At 47.0% G+C, this 17,381-nt stretch overlaps 1 protein-coding gene across 9 annotated transcripts in view; it reads left to right on the plus strand.

Annotated features, from left to right (window-relative positions):
• The window catches only part of XIRP2 (xin actin binding repeat containing 2), a 219,291-nt gene that overhangs the window by 184,319 nt on the left and 17,591 nt on the right, over nucleotides 1–17,381 (plus strand). For all 9 annotated transcript variants that reach the window (XM_053264596.1, XM_053264616.1, XM_053264603.1 and 6 more), the window contains 3 exons: nucleotides 13,672–13,779; nucleotides 15,076–15,148; nucleotides 16,946–17,079. In XM_053264596.1, coding sequence (XP_053120571.1) covers nucleotides 13,672–13,779; nucleotides 15,076–15,148; nucleotides 16,946–17,079 — 315 coding nt within the window. The remainder of the gene's footprint in view (nucleotides 1–13,671; nucleotides 13,780–15,075; nucleotides 15,149–16,945; nucleotides 17,080–17,381) is intronic.

Here is a 17,381-nt window from a genome sequence, read left to right on the forward strand (position 1 = left end):
ATATGTATGGGTGAAACTAGGGCCACTTTATTGAGTAAATAACTGCATAAGGATCTGCAACGCGCATTACATACTACCCACAACCTAGAGTGCGGGTAACCTCACCCCCTCACGATTAAGTTCGGCCTCCTAAAGAGGACAGGCCTTCCCTTACTATTGGGCGAAGCAGTCAGGCTTGGCAAATGCCAGCTGAATCCTCAGTGTGGCCCTGCCAAGGCACACAGTTACCTCTGTCAAGGAGGTAGCTGTCCAGGTCACCACTCTCCAAGCCATGAGACTCTGAGTGGGCGAGTTGGACTGTGCCCCAAAAGTGGTCCATTCCCAAACACCACTTGAGCTCCAGTACCCTGAGGGGAATGTTCCATGAAACTACTAATCACCTTAAAGGTGCCTCCAGGTGAACACCAGTTCAGATCTCCAAAAACCCACAGTCACCTGCGACAAAAAGGAGGCAAATCTCAATTTAGCCCCCTTTCCCCCACCTCCTACAAACAACTTCACAGATGCCATGTTGCAGATCCGCTAGAAGGATGTCAGTGCCCCGTTCAGAAAGGTGAACACCATCCTACCTGTATAACCTTTCCATGCTATGCCTAACCATCCCCCAAGTGATTGAGCAATTATCCCCACCTCACAGTTGACCCCCGCTACATGCCCTGTCAATTGCACAAGTGTCACCAGCACCTGGGAATAACACAAGACCACACAATGATCAAATGGGCCAACAAGACTCAAATGTTTGCAGCAGCTTGCCGAATGAGGGCCTTTAAAAAAGAGGACAGCTGGCCTTGTGGTAGCAAGCATGACTTGTCCCCCTAGCTAAGCAGGGTCCACCCTGGTTGGCATTTGAATGGGAGACAACATGTGAGCATGGTAAGATATTCCCCTCAGAGGATGGAGCTGCTCTGAGAAGAGCAGAAAGTTTCAAGTTCCCTCTCTGGCTTCTCCAAGATAGGGCTGAGAGAAATTCCTGCCTGCAGCCTTGGAAAAGCTGCTGCCAGTCTGTGAAGACAATACTGAGCTAGATAGACCAATGGTCTAGTGGCAGCTTTCTATGTTCCTATGTACCCTCTGACAGATCTAGGTCATTGCCACCAAGGTGCAGGACTAACATTTGCAAGGGAGGGCGAGAGCTGAAGTGTTGAAACTGTAGACGCAGCAGCCAGCACCATACCATGCCTCATCGTCCCAGCCACTCTACCAGAGCAAAGGTGCCGCAACCCAACTGAGTTCTTCAATTGCTGGAGCAAGCGCAGCGACTGGCCCCAAACACGAAACTGTGTCCACAGATCAAAATGGGGACCAAACCAAGGTGGCTCCCAACATCTGTAAAAGAAACAAGAATTAACCAAATTAAAACTATTTCTTAAGCTTCTGAAAGGGCCAGACATAACTCTGGTAAGCAGAAGAACACCACCAACCAATACTCTGGATGAAGGCTGGGGCCAGGCCAGCTGCCACTGCAGTGGATGCCGTCCCAATCCGAAATGAAAGTCCCAAAAGAACCCACCTGCCCGCTGCATGCAATGCAGACTTAGAGAACATCCAAAATTGATAACACATCAGCAGGGCGGCATGAGCATGGACAAAGAGAGAATCCCCTCGTACTGAAAGATATGCGTGCATGGCCAATACAGGGCAAAGCAAAGGGTCAGAGATACATCTAAGATGACAAACTGTGCCCTTCCTCCTCTCTGATCGGTCTTGGAAACCCCCAGACGTTTGTGAGAGCTGAATATCGTCCCTGCATAATGCCCTACCCAATGAATTCAGCTTGGACGCAACCACCAATTCGCTAATTCATAAGGCCCCCCAAAAGGCCAGCAGTGCAGCTGCCTGAAAAAGCAGGGTCTCGTAATAGGAAGAACTAAATCTGAAAGTGACTGATCACTTAGGAGAGAATCAATGGAGAAATAGGCGACCTGCTATCACTCACCCGAGGCTGATTCCTATGCCAACCCTAGAGCAAGTGTCTAATTCTAAAATCACTGGTGGTATCTGGAAACCCACCCTTCTTGGCTATGAAAGAAAGAGTCGAGAGGCACCCTGAAATGGAACAAGGGGCTAACTCCCTGGTATGAAGAGCCACACAATAAGGCATCAACCAGTAAGGGCCAAATATCAGACTCCAATCTGAACTTCCTAAACTCACAATTGGCTGCCTTATACCAAACTCTGATGCACGTTGCAAGGAACTGCTCTACGGCCTGATTGGCCTCAAATCTCCAATTGTGCACATGTCCGCAGGTAGCGCCATGGGCAACGGTTTGGATTCTGGGACGAGCTGGTGGTGAAAGAAAGGATGTTGATAATGTGTACCGTGGCCTGATTGTCACACCAAATGTGTATGGTGCAATTGGTAAGATCGCCCGGGGCCTTCTTAGGCACCACCCTCAATGGGGAAATCCTAAGGGACGAAATGTGTTGCTTCATTAGGTTCATAAAGAGCTTCATTAGTCAGGCTGTCAGCCACAGTCAAAGACAGTTCTGGTTATATCTTTGGAGAAGATGGAAGGTCTGAGTTAGGGATGTGCACGGAACAGATTTGTGTTCTGTTCTGAGCTTGAAATGGAATGCAAATCCTCGGAACGTTCTGTTGGGAAACCAGTCAAGCTGGTTGTTCCAACAAAACGACTCTGTTCTGAGTTGGAACATTTTGAGTGAGGTGGGTGGGAAGTACCCTTAACAATCATTACCTGGTCACCGCAAGCATCAGTGACCTGCCCAGTGGCACCATTCCTGCACAGAGGCCAGAAGAGCACCATAGGTGGGGCAGCCTCCACATGAGATCCAGACAGGGCACCACTATTCACGGGGGCTGAGAGGTAACCAGGTAATGATTGTTAAAGGTACCTCCTGCAGCCCTTCACTGCCCACTCCGGCACCGTCCTTACAGGCCAGAGCACTCAAAATGTTCTGACATGGAATGGGGTTGTTCCTTTCCAAGCTTGAAACAGGCCCTTCATTTGAAGGGATTTCTATTTCGAGCACAAAACACTTGAAACTGCCTGTTTTGAGTTGGAATGTTTCAAGCTTGAAACGTTTTGAACATCACTAGTCTGAATCCCTACCGCAGTGATGGCACCAGCTCTCTGAGTGTGAATGTATGTATGTGTACATGGATTGCAACACTATTGAACCTAAGGAACTTTGTATCAGAGCCTAAATCTTTTAGTGGCAAAATGTAGGCTGCATTCGCATGTAACTTGGAACCGGAGTTAAACAGGGCAGAGGTTGGATTCCCTGTATGTCCCAATGCATGAAACCACAGTTTTGCCGCAGAAGCGACCCAAGGTTCCTCTCACCCAATTCCAATTTCAGTCTTTGGTTTGTAGTGAGTTTAGCTGCTCCAACTTGAGGTTTCAGGGTGGCAACGTTATGTCCAAATGAAGATGGCACCGCGGACATGGTTTCATGCTGTTTCTGCTCCAGAAACCATAGATTGGTCAGTACAGAGCAGCCCTGAAACACGCTGGCTCTATGCCTACCACACTATTCACTAGACACCTTTCAGATAACTTACCCTGCCCCCAGTCCCTGCGTTTCTCCTATTGTTGCCTGGCAACGAGGCCACCGTGCCGCCATGCTGTGGTCATTAAAATACAGCAAAGTGGTGGGTGGCCCGGCTTCCTCTTTGTCTCATGCTACCCCCTTGGGCAATATGCAGGAAAAGGGGTGGTATGGCAGGGAGGCCACTCTGTGGAGAGGTCCCCGCAACTCTGGCAATGAAGGAGTATCTTTTAAAAAGCAGCCTGAGTCCCAATGTCACCATAAGCCAGGCAACCCTTTCCCCCACAACACAGATGACACATGCCAAGGGAGTTGTGCCCTGTGTCTCTGTTGAAAGACAGCCCCAACACAGATGACACACGATGACGGAGTTGTGCCCTGTGACTTTGTCGAAAGGCAGTCCCTGTCATTCCTGATTGGCTCCATCCTCTTTTTATTTACAAATCGGTAGGGGTGGGGCCCAGCCCTTCCCCTTGTGTGCAAGCACACAGTCTCTGGCATTACTCATTAGAAGGACCATCCCTCTGGAGCAGTATTCCATCCATTCACATAAGCGATTTTCCAAGTGTGAGGATGATGGATACTGCTCCACAGCAGATAACTCCCTCACAAAAGTGAAAGGCCATGGAGACACCCTTGCACTAGTCATGAGAAGGGCCATCCATCTGGAGCATTATTGCATCCCATCGCTAGAAAGATTCTTTCTATGCAATGAGGATCACTAGTACTAGCTGGAGTGGACCACTCCCTACTGAGAGTAAGGGGCATGTGGGCCGGAGGGCTAACACAGCACAGCCTGGATGCTTTAACCATGCAAGCAGGTTAAGGGCACCCCAACAACTCCATTCCCTCTCTTGCTGAAAGCTACCTAGAAGCACTCCAAGCACTCCGCCCACCATTCTGATCATCCCTTTGCAAATATGAATGTTTATTCTTGTGTGAGATGACCAGCCGGGTCGCCTGGGGCTGCTGAAGACAGGGGCTCCCCACACCCGAGATTCCCTGTGGTGGCTGATCTGCATATTCTGCAATGGCAGTCAGAGCCCAGGAACTTGGAATGGGAGAGGGATCTGTCCCAAGCACTTCCCTTCTGTTCCCATCTGGAACCACCCTGACTTGCAACCTTCTGCTGTGTCCCATGCCGCCCTCTTGGGCAATCTGCAGAAAAGGAGGACGGAATGACAGGATGGACACCTTGTGGAGAGGTTCATGCAGGCCAAGTGTAGAGGGATTATTTGCAAAAGCATCCACAGCCCCAATGGCATCATATAAGCCTGGCAGCTCTTTCCGCCCCCAACAAAAATGACACATGCCAAAGGAGTTGCATCTTCTGTCTTTGTTGAAGGGCAGCACCTGTCATTCCTGATTGACTATGTCCTTTTTTCCCTTTTTCCTTTTTTACAAACTGATAGGGGCCCAGTCCCCTCTTTGGAAGCATGCAGTCCTTTGGAAGCATGCATGAGAAGGACCGTCCATCTGGAGCTGTATTCCATCCCTTCACAGGAGAGATTCCTCCTGTGTGATGATGACGGATACTGCTCCGCAGCAGACAACTCCCTCACAAGAGTGAACAGCCATGGAGATACCCTGGCACTACTCATGAGAAGGGCCATCCATCTGGAGCACCACCGCATCTCATCGCAGGATGGATTCTTTCCGGGCTGCAACTATATCCACTGCTCCCCAGAGCAGACCACTCCCTCATGAAAGTGAGAGGCCATGGAGATGCACATGCAGGCCAGAGGGCTAATGCCGTCTAGCCTGGCTGCTCCATGCAAGCTCTGGGGAAGGGCACCCCCACAGCACCATTCCCTGTCTTGGTGAATGCCACCAAGAAGCTGTCCAAGTGCCCCCTCTGCCAGACTGGTCATGCCCTGGCACATACACAGGTTGATACTTGCATGGCACGGCCAGCTAGCTTGGCAGGGATAGCTGAAGACAGGGGATTTCCACACTCATGATTCCCCACAGCGACCAATCTGCATATGCTGCCACGCCAATCACAACCCAGGAAGTTTGAATGGAGAGAGGGATCTATCCCCGGCACTTGCTCACTGTGCACAAACAGGACTGCCCCGATACGTGGAGTGGCTGGCAAGGCACTAGAACATGTAAGGGTTTAGTGGTGAGGGGAAGGTACAGATCATGAACTCTATTAACCAGTGATAAAGGGGGCCCCACACAAGCGGGTTCCCTAGGTTTAACTAGGCCCCTAGTCTAACTCATGAGGGTGCAGTCCGGCAGAGAACCAAGGCCCATTGGGACCCTGGTCCTCCTCAGTGAACTGGCCATCTCAGGAGAAGGCTAATCCCCAACCAGGGGATGGGAATCTTCCACCAGGTCTGCCATCACAGCATCCTCCCTTGTTAGAGTGGACCATACTTCAGGATCCTTTGCCTGCCCTTGTATACATATCCCCTCCTAGGAAGTCATCATGACCCCTTCCTGGGACTGCGAAAGTAACAATGCCCCTCTACATCCCCCGTTTCACATTTTATATGCTTGTGCAAGACTGCTTGTCCTTGAGCCTCTTGCCCAGGCTTCAGTGCAAGTGGTTTGAAAAGGAGGTTTAAATGCCCTTCTCCAGCTGAGGGTGGGCTGTCCCTGTCTAAAATACACAAACACGCTGCACACGCCCCCTTATTTATTTATTTATTTATTTATTTATTTATTTATTTATTTATTTGTCAAATTTGTACACCGCCCCAAACTTTCATCTCTGGGTGGTTAACAATAGCATAAAACAAGTTTAAAACATATACAAAGAACTTAAAACAATTTAACAATTTAAAAATAAATGAGAGATTAAAACCTAAAAAAAAATTAGGAAGCTGAAAAAGCTTAGGTGAAGATGCAGGCATTGGCCCCGATCCTTCAAGATCGGGGCCAGTGGCTGCAGCCCTGATAACGTGCTGATGCATTGCCTGTTATCAGGCAGTGTGAGCGTCGCAGGCCATGCTGGGATGAGGACTAGGAGGAGGGAGGGGCACCCCTGCCTGGAAACCTGAGGCTGCCGAACTGCAGTTAGATGAACATCTGCGATGCGATTCATGGTTTCAAAAAGTAACCACAGGTTTGGCAACCTCCAGTTCTGCCTCACAAATGAATGTGGCTGTAGCCATATGTCACTGCATTGTTTGAAATTAAGAAGAACCTTTTCTGTTCCTTTTTGGCGGGGGGGGGGGGTCTCAAACAGAACCCCTTAATTGATTCTGAAAGGCAAGGAGGCCAGTCAGTGACTACAGCATAAACTTGACCGTCAAACACAAATGCTGTCAAACAAAGAGCACCCGGCCTCCTTCATGGAAATGGATAAGCATAGTACAAGCTGAATTCTTTCAGACTGGAGGACACCAAGCCATAACACACAGCATCAACTGATATGAAGTCTGGCTCATCATAAAAGCACAGAAAGCTCCGAAAAATGGATTACTGCTAGTAAAACCAGGGAAGTGCACCTGGGTCATTGCAGAGGAATATGATCATCACTCCCTTTGGAGACCTAGAGCCACTCATCTCTTTGGAGAATGTGATTATGGATATTGGTTACTAACATGGAAGGCTCATCCATTCTATTCAGGCTTTTGCTTGAAAGGGATTGACAGGTTTTTACCAGGGCTGCACAGAAACAAAATAAGATGGATGGGTGGGTGGATACAGACACTGGGTGGTGGATACAGGAGATACATTCGACAGCATTGATTACTAATGTGGTTAATGAGTTTGTGAAAGGCTCCACCTCCTAATCATTACAAAAAAATAATTTCCTTTAATGAAATGTTTGCATGTCTGCTGCTACATCATGAAAAAAATCTGTGCAACATATCAAATGAACAATGCAAGGGAAACTTCAGTTTAAGTTCAAAGACTACAAATCCAAGGGCCCCAAAACTTCTACTTGCTCCCAAAGTGGCTACTTGAAGCACATCACCACTTCAGGGCCAAATACCAACTTGTGGAAGATAGTTTCCAGTTTATTTGTTTGTTTACTACATTACATCCCACTCTTTCTCCAAGGAACCCAGAGTAGTATACATGATCATCTTTATCCCCACAACAACCCTGTGAGTTAGGTTAGGTTGAGAGATAAGTGACTGGCCCAGAGTCACCCAGTGAGCTTCATGGCTGAATGGGGATTTGAACTCGGGTCTCCCCAGCCCTATTATGTGGCACATTATGTGGCACAGTCCCAATACAGATTGGGGGGCAGGGAGCCCTGTGGCTGTGTGTGTTGTTGTTGTTGTTGTTGTTTTAAGAGATATTTCCACTGTGAGGGGAGTGGCCCCTGAAGGATGTCTGGGATCCTCCCATGCATAATTGGACTGCATAATTGTGGCTTGCCAGTGCCCACAATAGCAGTTTATGGCCACCAGATGTCAGTGCTGCACCACCCAGTCACCCCACTCACTTGCCCTGTTGCCACAGCTGTAAGCAAGAAGGGCAGATTAAAGCACCCTCTGTCTTCTCCACCTTCCTGGAGGAAGCCTCACCTAACAGCTTGCTCTGAGTGTCTCCTCTTCAGCCTGGGTCTGGGCTGCCATAAAGAGGCTGGCCCAGGAGAGCCTTGCAGTGGCGTTGCCAAGGTGATGGCCACATCGGCTGGGGCCATCTTGGGCATGTGTGCCAGCTCCAGCCCCGCTCCTGCTGCTGGAGCAACAAAGTGGAACCTGCTTTCCTCTTTCCCCTGATGGCTTCCATCAACCCTTTGCCAGGGAAGCAACTCACAGGGTAGGTAGTGTTGCCAGCCCTTCACAACGAGATGTAAGCACGTCTCTTAATAGAGCAGTTTGGCCCTAAGTGTGAATAGGAACAAAGTCCGCAGTTCAAAATCTGTAATATTTGGAAAGCAAACAATATTTTGAAACAGTTGCTTAGGAGTATTAAAACTGATAGCTTGGCAATGAACACATCAAACTAATGTAGCCAGTCATTTTTTTTATTAAGAGAATTTGAATGGTTGAGTTCTCCCTCAGGTTGTTCTGCTAATATATAGATTTATGTCTGGAATCTTTCCTCTCCTAAAAGTCCATTATTTATTTGATCTAATTAAGTTTCTTGGAGTTATAGTCGAAAAGTGAAGCCCATATTTTTGAAATTGTGCACATGTGGCAGTTCCCAGTCTACAAAGCACACAGCCTAAGAGAAGAGCTGTCAATGAATCACATGGAAGTTTGCACACTGTGCGCATCGCTCCATCTCTGTGAGGGGGAAATGACGTAGATACTGAACGGAATGCCTGTAGTCCTCAAACCGCTCATTGCACAATGGTCCCATTCAGAGCAGAAGGTTCCAAGTACCCTCCCGGGCATCTCCCAGATTGGACCGAGAGAGATTCCTGCCTGCCACCTTGGAGAAGCCGCTGCCAGTCTGTGTAGATGATACTGAGCTAGATGGACTTATGGTCTGACTCAGTATATGGCAGCTTTCTATGTTCCTGTGTAACTCTGCAGCAAAGTGTTCGAAGATTTCACCATAAATGTAAAACAAGCATTGGTACACCTCATAAGCATTCTTACCTGTCTTTGCATGTCTAAGTGTATCATAATAGTACCTTAGTTAGGAAAAGACCTAATTTAACATAACGTAAGGATGATAGACGTGTCATAATGAGGAGAGATTATAATCTACGATGCTGTCCCAGCCTCCTTGACTTGTGAATCCCTCCAACTCTGACCTGCTCTAGAGTATTCTGAATGTAGAGATCAACCTTGAACACTTAATATCCAATATTACCTGTGGGACAGGCATTGATTTTTCTGCATTTGCTTTCTGCCGCACACTATTTTTATGTGAAGATCACTTTACAACAACATTTTCACAATTACATTTATGAAAAAAGGCCTGTCTAAATAATTTTGCCCATTCTTCCTGCTACTGCTCCCCACACAGATTGAGACTGGTGTGTTCTGCCTGTAACCACCTAATTGCTGGTTCAACTTATGTTATCGCTATTGCAAGCAATAATCGGGGAGTTAAGAAGCCTTAAAAATTACAATTCACATTCTCGCTTTCATTTTTAGATATAAGGAAATATTGATGAATCTAAGGAATATCAAGCAAAGGTTTCACAACAATTTACCCACAGTTGTCCCAAATGAGGTTTCAGAATATGAGCTATGCTGTCCATCACTCACAGGATCATTTATGAACATCTGGGTGTGTCCATATACTCCAGGCATCCCCAAACTGCGGCCCTCCAGATGTTGCTGAACTACAACTCCCAGCATCCCTAGACACAATTATACTCAACTAGTATTTTTAAGCCCGTTATAACAACGGGCACTAGCCTTTTTACCCCCCTTTATGTGTTCTTCATCTTTTTTTTCTTTGTGTGTGTGTGTGTGTGTTTGTCTCTCCTGTCCCACCCTCCCTCCTGCCCCACACTCTGGCCTCTCTTCCTCCCCCTCCCACCCCGCTCACACCCTCCCCTTCCTGTCAGCCTCCTGCCCCAGTCCCTCCTGCCACCCTACTCCCTCTTGCCCTTCCCTTCCCTTCCCCCTCCCCCTGCCTAACTCCCTCTTGCCCTTTCCCCTCCTCCTGCCCCACTCCCTCTTGCCCTCCCCCCTGACCCACTCCCTCTTGCCCCACTCCCTCTTGCCCTTCCTCTTCCCCCCGCCCCACTCCCTCTTGCCCTCTCCCCTCCCCATGCCCCACTCCCTCTTGCCCCTCCACCCTGACCCACTCCCTCTTGGCCCTCCCTCTTCCCCCCTGCCCCACTCGTTCTTGCCCTCCTCCCTGCCCCATTCCCTCTTGCCCTCCCCCCTCCAACCCTCCCTCATGCCCTCCCCCCTCCCCCACTTGCCCTCCCCCCTTCCCCCTCTCCCCTGCCCAGAAGAGTCTTGCGCTCCCCCCCCCCCAACCTGGCAACTTTACTCACTGTTTTGAACGCGACGGAGAAAGGAGCTCGCAAGCAGAGCTCATTTCTCGGGCAAGCCTCTTCCCGGACTGTTGCATTGGGCGTAAAGGACGCCCAGCGGCAGTCTGGGCAGTGTCTTTGCCGAGAGAGGAGCTCTTTTTGTGAGCTCCTTTTTCCTCGGTCGTCGGGGTTGGTTCTTCTTTGGGTAAGGAGGTCTCGGGCAGCTGGGTGGGTGGTTGGCGGCGGCCGCGGAGGCATTTTCTTGGGCCATGTTGGCCCTTGTTCATGTGTGGGGGAGCGGGGAAGGCGGGATCAGGCTACTGGGAGGGCGGTTGGCGGCGGCCGCCGCGGTGGCATTTTCCTGGGCCATGTTGGCCCTTGTTCATGGGGGGGTGCGGGGATGTCGGGCTCTAGTGTGGGGAAGTTGGGCCCCAAAGTTTTCCCCCCGGCTGGCTTTAGCGGCGACGCCAGGCCTCGGCGGCGGCTCCGCCACCACCTCGGCCGGCTTCCCCCGCCGCCTCTTTCCCCTCCGCCTCTTTCCTATCTTTGCGGCGGCCGCTTCTGGCCCCGCCGTTTCCCTCGCCGCCTCTTCCCGGCTTCTTCTGAGCAGCCGCTTCTGGCCGCCCAACATGGCCGCCGGGTGCTAGCGGTCGTGCCTCCCTCGGCGTGTTCTGGGCATGCGCTCTGCGCATGCCCAGAACCGCCAAGGAAGGCACGAACACACGCTTGGTGTCCGTCCACGGACGGACATCAAGCGTTTTATTAGAGAGGATATAACGTGTCTCCTTCACTTCTGTTGTGCACCTTCTAGTGGCCACTGAGTGCATTACAGGGAGTGGGGAGATTTCTGCACCTCATTCCCCCATCTATATGTAATATCAGCCTCTGTGCTGCATTTAGTGAGTTCTTAGCGCTTGTGACACTCCAGATATGTCGGTCTCCAATTAATTTGCCCCCTCATCATTATGCTCTTTAGGACTAAATAGGGCTTAGCAATCCCCTAAGTCACTAGGGGTAGGAACTCCCATCCTGTGAGAGTTTCTCCTTCTCTTCTCATGGAATTGTCAATCTCACAAGAATGGTTCCATGGCCTTGGTGATGATGTTCACATTCCTGCCTCCTGTCAGGTGTTTCTCTTTCAGCTCCTTCAACTCTGTTGTTGCTGGTTCCCATCTCACCTATTGTTCATTGGAGGACTTGCAGGCCACATAAGAGTGAACCTTTGTGCAGCTGCCCATAGCAATGGCACTGCTTGTTCCCTGACACTTTAGATCCCGTCTGGGCACCGCATTCTGCAAGCATCATTGTTGTAGTATGACTTTAGGAAGGATCAACTTGCAAGGCAATCATTTGCCAGGGAATGCTATGGAAATCCTCCTCCTCCTGCTTCTGCTATTACTAATGGGTATGATACAGCTAAAGTTAAGCACATTTACATCCCCATTGGTTTCTACAGCTGTAACTAGCCTATATACAAGTCTTCTGCACTATCCTTAGATGTCAGCAGTTTACATTTTCCCTATATATTCTGGTCACACATTTCCTAGTAGATAGGACTTTGGTGATTAAATCAACAGAGTTTCCATTAAAAGCCGTCACTCTGTCTTGTACTATTTCTTTTAATACATATCTAATGCTACAAAGTCTAGTAAAGGGAAACTGTAGTAATGCCCAGAAGTAATGAAACTACAATACAAAACTACAATAAAATCCATCCCGGTTTTATTTATCTTACCCTTGTGAACTATAATTATAATCTACTGGTAAATAACTAGGGATGTGAACAAATCAATTTTTAAAGTTTGGTTTATGCCCAAATCAAATCACCCCTGATTTGTTTTGTGTCCGAATCTGTCCCCCCAGATCACCCCAGATTCAATTTGGATTTGATTTGATTTGGATTTAGTTTGATTTGGACCACTTATAAATGTCCTAGGGACACCAAAATTGGGTGGTGGGTAGGTCCCCATGGGTGCCACCTACCAACAATATTTCAAGGTAGTGGAACAATTGGTTGATGTTTAATAATTGTTTTAGTTTTTACTGATTTTGTATATTTCTGCCATATGAAATAATGGAGGCTCGAAGTAGCCCTATCCTAACCCTAACATGGATCCCTACCTTTATTGAAAAAACAAAACAAAAAACTAAGCTCTAACCCTTGTAGAAGTGGAATTGTGGAGCAAAATGTGTGGTCACTATTTTTCAAGTGTTTGGATTCTTTGGTGTATAATAGCTTTTCCTCATAATGAATCCATATGAGGATTCATTGCACACCTTCATTTCTTCTGTTCATTTTGACTCTCATTGGACAGTGCCGACTTTCAACTGCCATGTACCAACTAACCCACACCCCCGACCTGCAAGGCAGTGGGGTACTCAGTTTACTTTTTTAGGAATATTGAAGTTTAGATTATTTAGATTATTTAGTGTCTTGTAACTTTTCCTCATAATGAATCCCTATGAGGATTCATTATACGCCTTCATTTCTTCTTTTCATTTTGAATGTCATTGGACAGTGCCAACTGTCAACTGCCATGAGTCAACTACACACACACACACACACACACACACACACACACACACAAACACACACACAAAGGAGTACTCAGTTTATTTTGTAGGAATTTTTGAAGTGTTTAGATTCTTTGGTGTCTTCATTACAAACCTTCATTTCTTCTGTTCATTTTGACACCACTGTTTTTTGGGTGGGGATGGGGAATTAATGGCATCACATGTGCCAACTACCCCCTCCCCCAACCCACAAGCCACTGGGTACTCAGTTTATATTTTAGGATTTTTTGAGGTAATTAAATTATTTGGTGTGTGAGGAAAGGGTATTAGACACCAAATAGTCTAAACACTTGCAAAATAATGACCACACATTTTGCTCCATAATTCTACTTCTACAAGGGCTAGAGTTTAGCTTTCTAAAAAAAATGAAAGCTGGGGATCTGAGGGAATTAAAAGGAGGGATCTGAATCTCAAATCAATTCAAATTGAATCTGGTGTGATTCGATTTGGACCGAATCTAGCCAATGGGCCACAGGGGTCATTTGTTCTGTCTCCAAATCACCTGAATCAGCTTGATTTGGGTACAAATTGATTTGTATCTGAATCAATTTGCACATCCCTATAAATAACAAAACATTAGATTATGTATAGTGAATAATCATTTAGAAGGGAAAAAATAAGACTGTGTGTCTGTGTGTGTGCCCACACATACTACAAAGATGTGATATATTAATGACTGTGAAGTACTTTAACTATGGACATGTGGAATTAATTATTTTTTTCACTTCCAGAAAGTGACAAGTCGAAGCCAAGCCAAGATATCAAGCAGTAGCACAGAAACCAAAGTCAATGAAGTGTCTTCTAAAGAAACACAGCAGGAGACCTTTCAATCAGAAATGGTATCAATTAATAATTACTATGTCACCAGGCAGTTGCACAGAGATGCTCTTTTTGATGCTCCAATTTTACTGGGCTGTTCTTGCCTTGCATGGAAGGCATTTTGTTTTGATGGCAAGCAAGTGTCCTCTAAACAGATTTACCCATGACTATACGTCACTTATGTCTTCCAGCATCACCTCAAATACAATACTGTTTAACAGGTTCATTTCTGAGTCATTTTCAGAAATAATCTGCCACTGTTAAACAGTACTGTATTGTATTTGAGGTGATGCTGAGGAATCTTTCTTTGGTGCTTGTTTTCTGATAGTTGTTTCACACACAAAAGTCATCACCTGATGTTGCAGTCATCATGTGATGTACATTCATATGTGAAACAACTCACAGGGACAGTTCACAATTACAAGCAGCCTTCCCCCACCCCCCCACCATATCAACACCCAAATGCCAGAAGAAATGTTAGAGTGAATTATGAGAGGGATAATGCCAGGAGACAAATTCATCATGGCTGTGTTCTCACAACCACTGTAATCAGCGTTAAATGCTGGTTACTGATGTTGTCATGATCACGAGAACTCACACCAAGGAGTGAATCCCAGATTGTGGGACACAAACCAACATCATTAAGATTTGGTCTTGGTGGAAGGAGAAAAGGACTGTTCAGCTCACAACCATTGATTGTGAGAACTCACACTCCTCGCTGATCTCAGTCACCTGCACACACTATGACCTTACCTGTTCGACCACCATGGATACCTACAGTTAGAGCGGCTGCTAGCAACTCATGTGCTAGCTGACTCACCACACTCCATGACCCTGCAGCCTCAACACCTTCATCTCCACTCTGCCTGGCAACAATGCTTTCCCCTGCTGCTTGTGTGCCCCTCTTGCTATCAACAGAGGCTTTTGCATTAACAATGCACTGTGCCCCCTGTTCCAGATATTGGGCAGGTGGTATCTCTGGGTGGGTGAGGGATGGTGGGTGTGGGGCTTTCCCTAGGCAATGGCCAGTGGCCTGCACTGAGGACTCAGGAGTGCTGGGGGCTAGTGTTGGCATGGGGGCGGCATGGGAAGGAAAACTGGGGAGTTGGCAACCCTGCACGCATGGCAGTGGAAGTTAGGGCAGAGGTGAGATTTGAACTAGTTACTTTCTGGATCCTAAAGCACTATAATTCACCAGCTCTAGTGTAAGAGTGAGACCATTCACTTCATATAGTACTTGTTCTATGTTTCCTCCAAGTCATAGGAAAACATAGCTAAGATCGTGCTGAATTACTTAAGTATCTGTTTCCATACAGGTTTCTCATCAAGAACAGACTTCCTTTGAGGCTCAGAAAGCTTCTAATGTCACTCAACATGTTAATGAAACAGGTAAGAGAAGTATGAAAAGATAATGGAAGACAATTAGAAGTAGAGAATAATGCACACCAAGTTCTGTTGTGCACATACCACTCTAAGGCAAGTTCCATGAAAAGTGACGTGGATTTTAACTGGAGCTAAACTCTGCTTAAATACCTCCCACTGATAGCAGTGGGGCATAGCTTGAACTGGACATTGGCCGTAAAGAGTAGAAAAAAGATCATGCCCAACAGTTCACTCCTAGCCCTAGGAGGCACTTGTGTGTATTCCTTTGATGGGAATATGCTTAAAGTTGCTGAACATATGCTTGAGTGTTTTTCAGAACTGAAATGGACACGAGTAAATGAGGAACTTGGAACAGTTCCTCACTCATACATCTAAATATTTATACACAATGCAGATCAAAAGATAGAATTATCCTTGAACTAAAATGTTAGGCAGAAAACAAATATGGCTCACGGTCACCATTACTGCAGTATTCAACCAGTTCTAGTCTGATGTGTGGAAAAGATGCTACCATGTCACTCAGCAAATAAGCAAGAGTGTGCTATTAATATGGTTTAAATAACTTGTAATAAAAAGTACAGGCGAGAACTAGCCCATAAGTAATAAAATCCAACCTACTGCCCTATAGCAGCATCCTCTATCTATAAATAACCTTATTGATTAATCTACATCATTAATATTGCCTGAAGCCAAAAACTATGGGACAAAACTGATATCTGAATAACCCTTTGAATTATCTGTTTGTATCATAGTGCTCAATGCAGCCTCATATTAAGAGATTCCAAAGTAGGGTTGTGCACCAACAGTACGTGTCGAACCAGTTCACCTCGAACTGGGGCCAGTTGGGATATTTGATCATGAACTGAACCAAACCAGTCCTGGTTTGGGTGAACCAGTTCAGCACGGTAAGGGGCAGACTGGTGGAGGTGGTGAGAGAGGTAATAAGCTGCTTACCTGGCTGGTGCAGCTGCCAGTGTAGCCACTTGCCGCCATCCACTCTCCCTGGAGTGGCCCCAAGTGTGTGCCTCCCTCCTTTACTAGGCTGCTGGCTCAGCAGTGGCTCGGTTCTGACCTCTGTGCATGCATGGAGGCCAAAACTGAACCGCCACCAAGCTTGGTAAAAGAGGGGGGAGAATGCTTGGAGCCATGCCAGGAGAGCAAGCGGTGGTGAACAGCAGTGCCGACAGCCATGCCAGCTGGGTAAGCAGCTTTTTACCTCTCTCATGGCCCCCGTGTGGCCACCCCTTACCCTTAGAAGGGTCACCCACCCCCTGTAGTAAAGGGGAATCCTCACCAGATTCCCCTTTACAAGTATTTTGGCTGCACAACCTGACCAAATCGATTCAATCTAACAGACCGGACTGGTTGGTTCAACCGAATCAGTTCAGAGCAATGCGGTTCAGTTCGAATTGGTTCGAATTTGAACCAAACCACATTTTTTGGTTTGTGCACACCCCTATTCCAAATATTTGTACAGTTTTTAAAGCACCACTTCTTCTGCTTGCCAGAGAGAGAAGAATGGAGGGGGTCTTTGGACTTCTGCTCTTGAACTGCAACCCCTCACAAACCAGTTATAACTGGAAGGCATTTCCAAAAGCAGTTTCCTGGTTTGTTAAGGTGACCTGCTGCTCAAATAAGGAAGAGCCAAGTTTCCCACTGAGATATGGCCTGGCTATATCCTGGCCTGTAGTGCCACAAGCAGGGTTCCAGGGTCCCCAGCTAATCAATAAATTACTAAAGCCCATTTAGTTGAATAGAAAATGGCATTTGAATAACCCTTTTGGTTTCTGTTTCATATTGCAGTGGTCAATGCAGCTGTGAATGAGGAGGTTCCTGTGGTTTCTACACAATCTTTAAAACAGCACTTTGAAAAATCAGCCCAGGGAAAGATGTTTCATTCTGGGAGAGAGAGTGGAACGCCTCCAAAGCAGATCAAGGTCTGTAGTTCTGAAAGGGGGAAACCCTCCATCTGTGCAGTACTGAATTGTTATCATATTAGTCACAAAGCTGAGCAGCAATAGCTCTAAACTTAAAGGACACGTATTTCATCATCCATTCATTCATTCACTCTTTCATTCATTCATTCATGGATGAATGATTCTTGTAATATTATCTTAGATCTGAATACTCTGGATGTGGTTGGCATGTGGGTGATTTATGCTTGCATCCTTTGGGACCACATTAGCAACAGTAGAGCAAATAATGGTTGTTACTAAAGTGTCCTTTGATCTCTTGCAAG

Source organism: Hemicordylus capensis, chromosome 1 (genome assembly GCF_027244095.1).
Source record: "Hemicordylus capensis ecotype Gifberg chromosome 1, rHemCap1.1.pri, whole genome shotgun sequence".
NCBI classification, from domain to species: Eukaryota; Metazoa; Chordata; class Lepidosauria; order Squamata; family Cordylidae; genus Hemicordylus; species Hemicordylus capensis.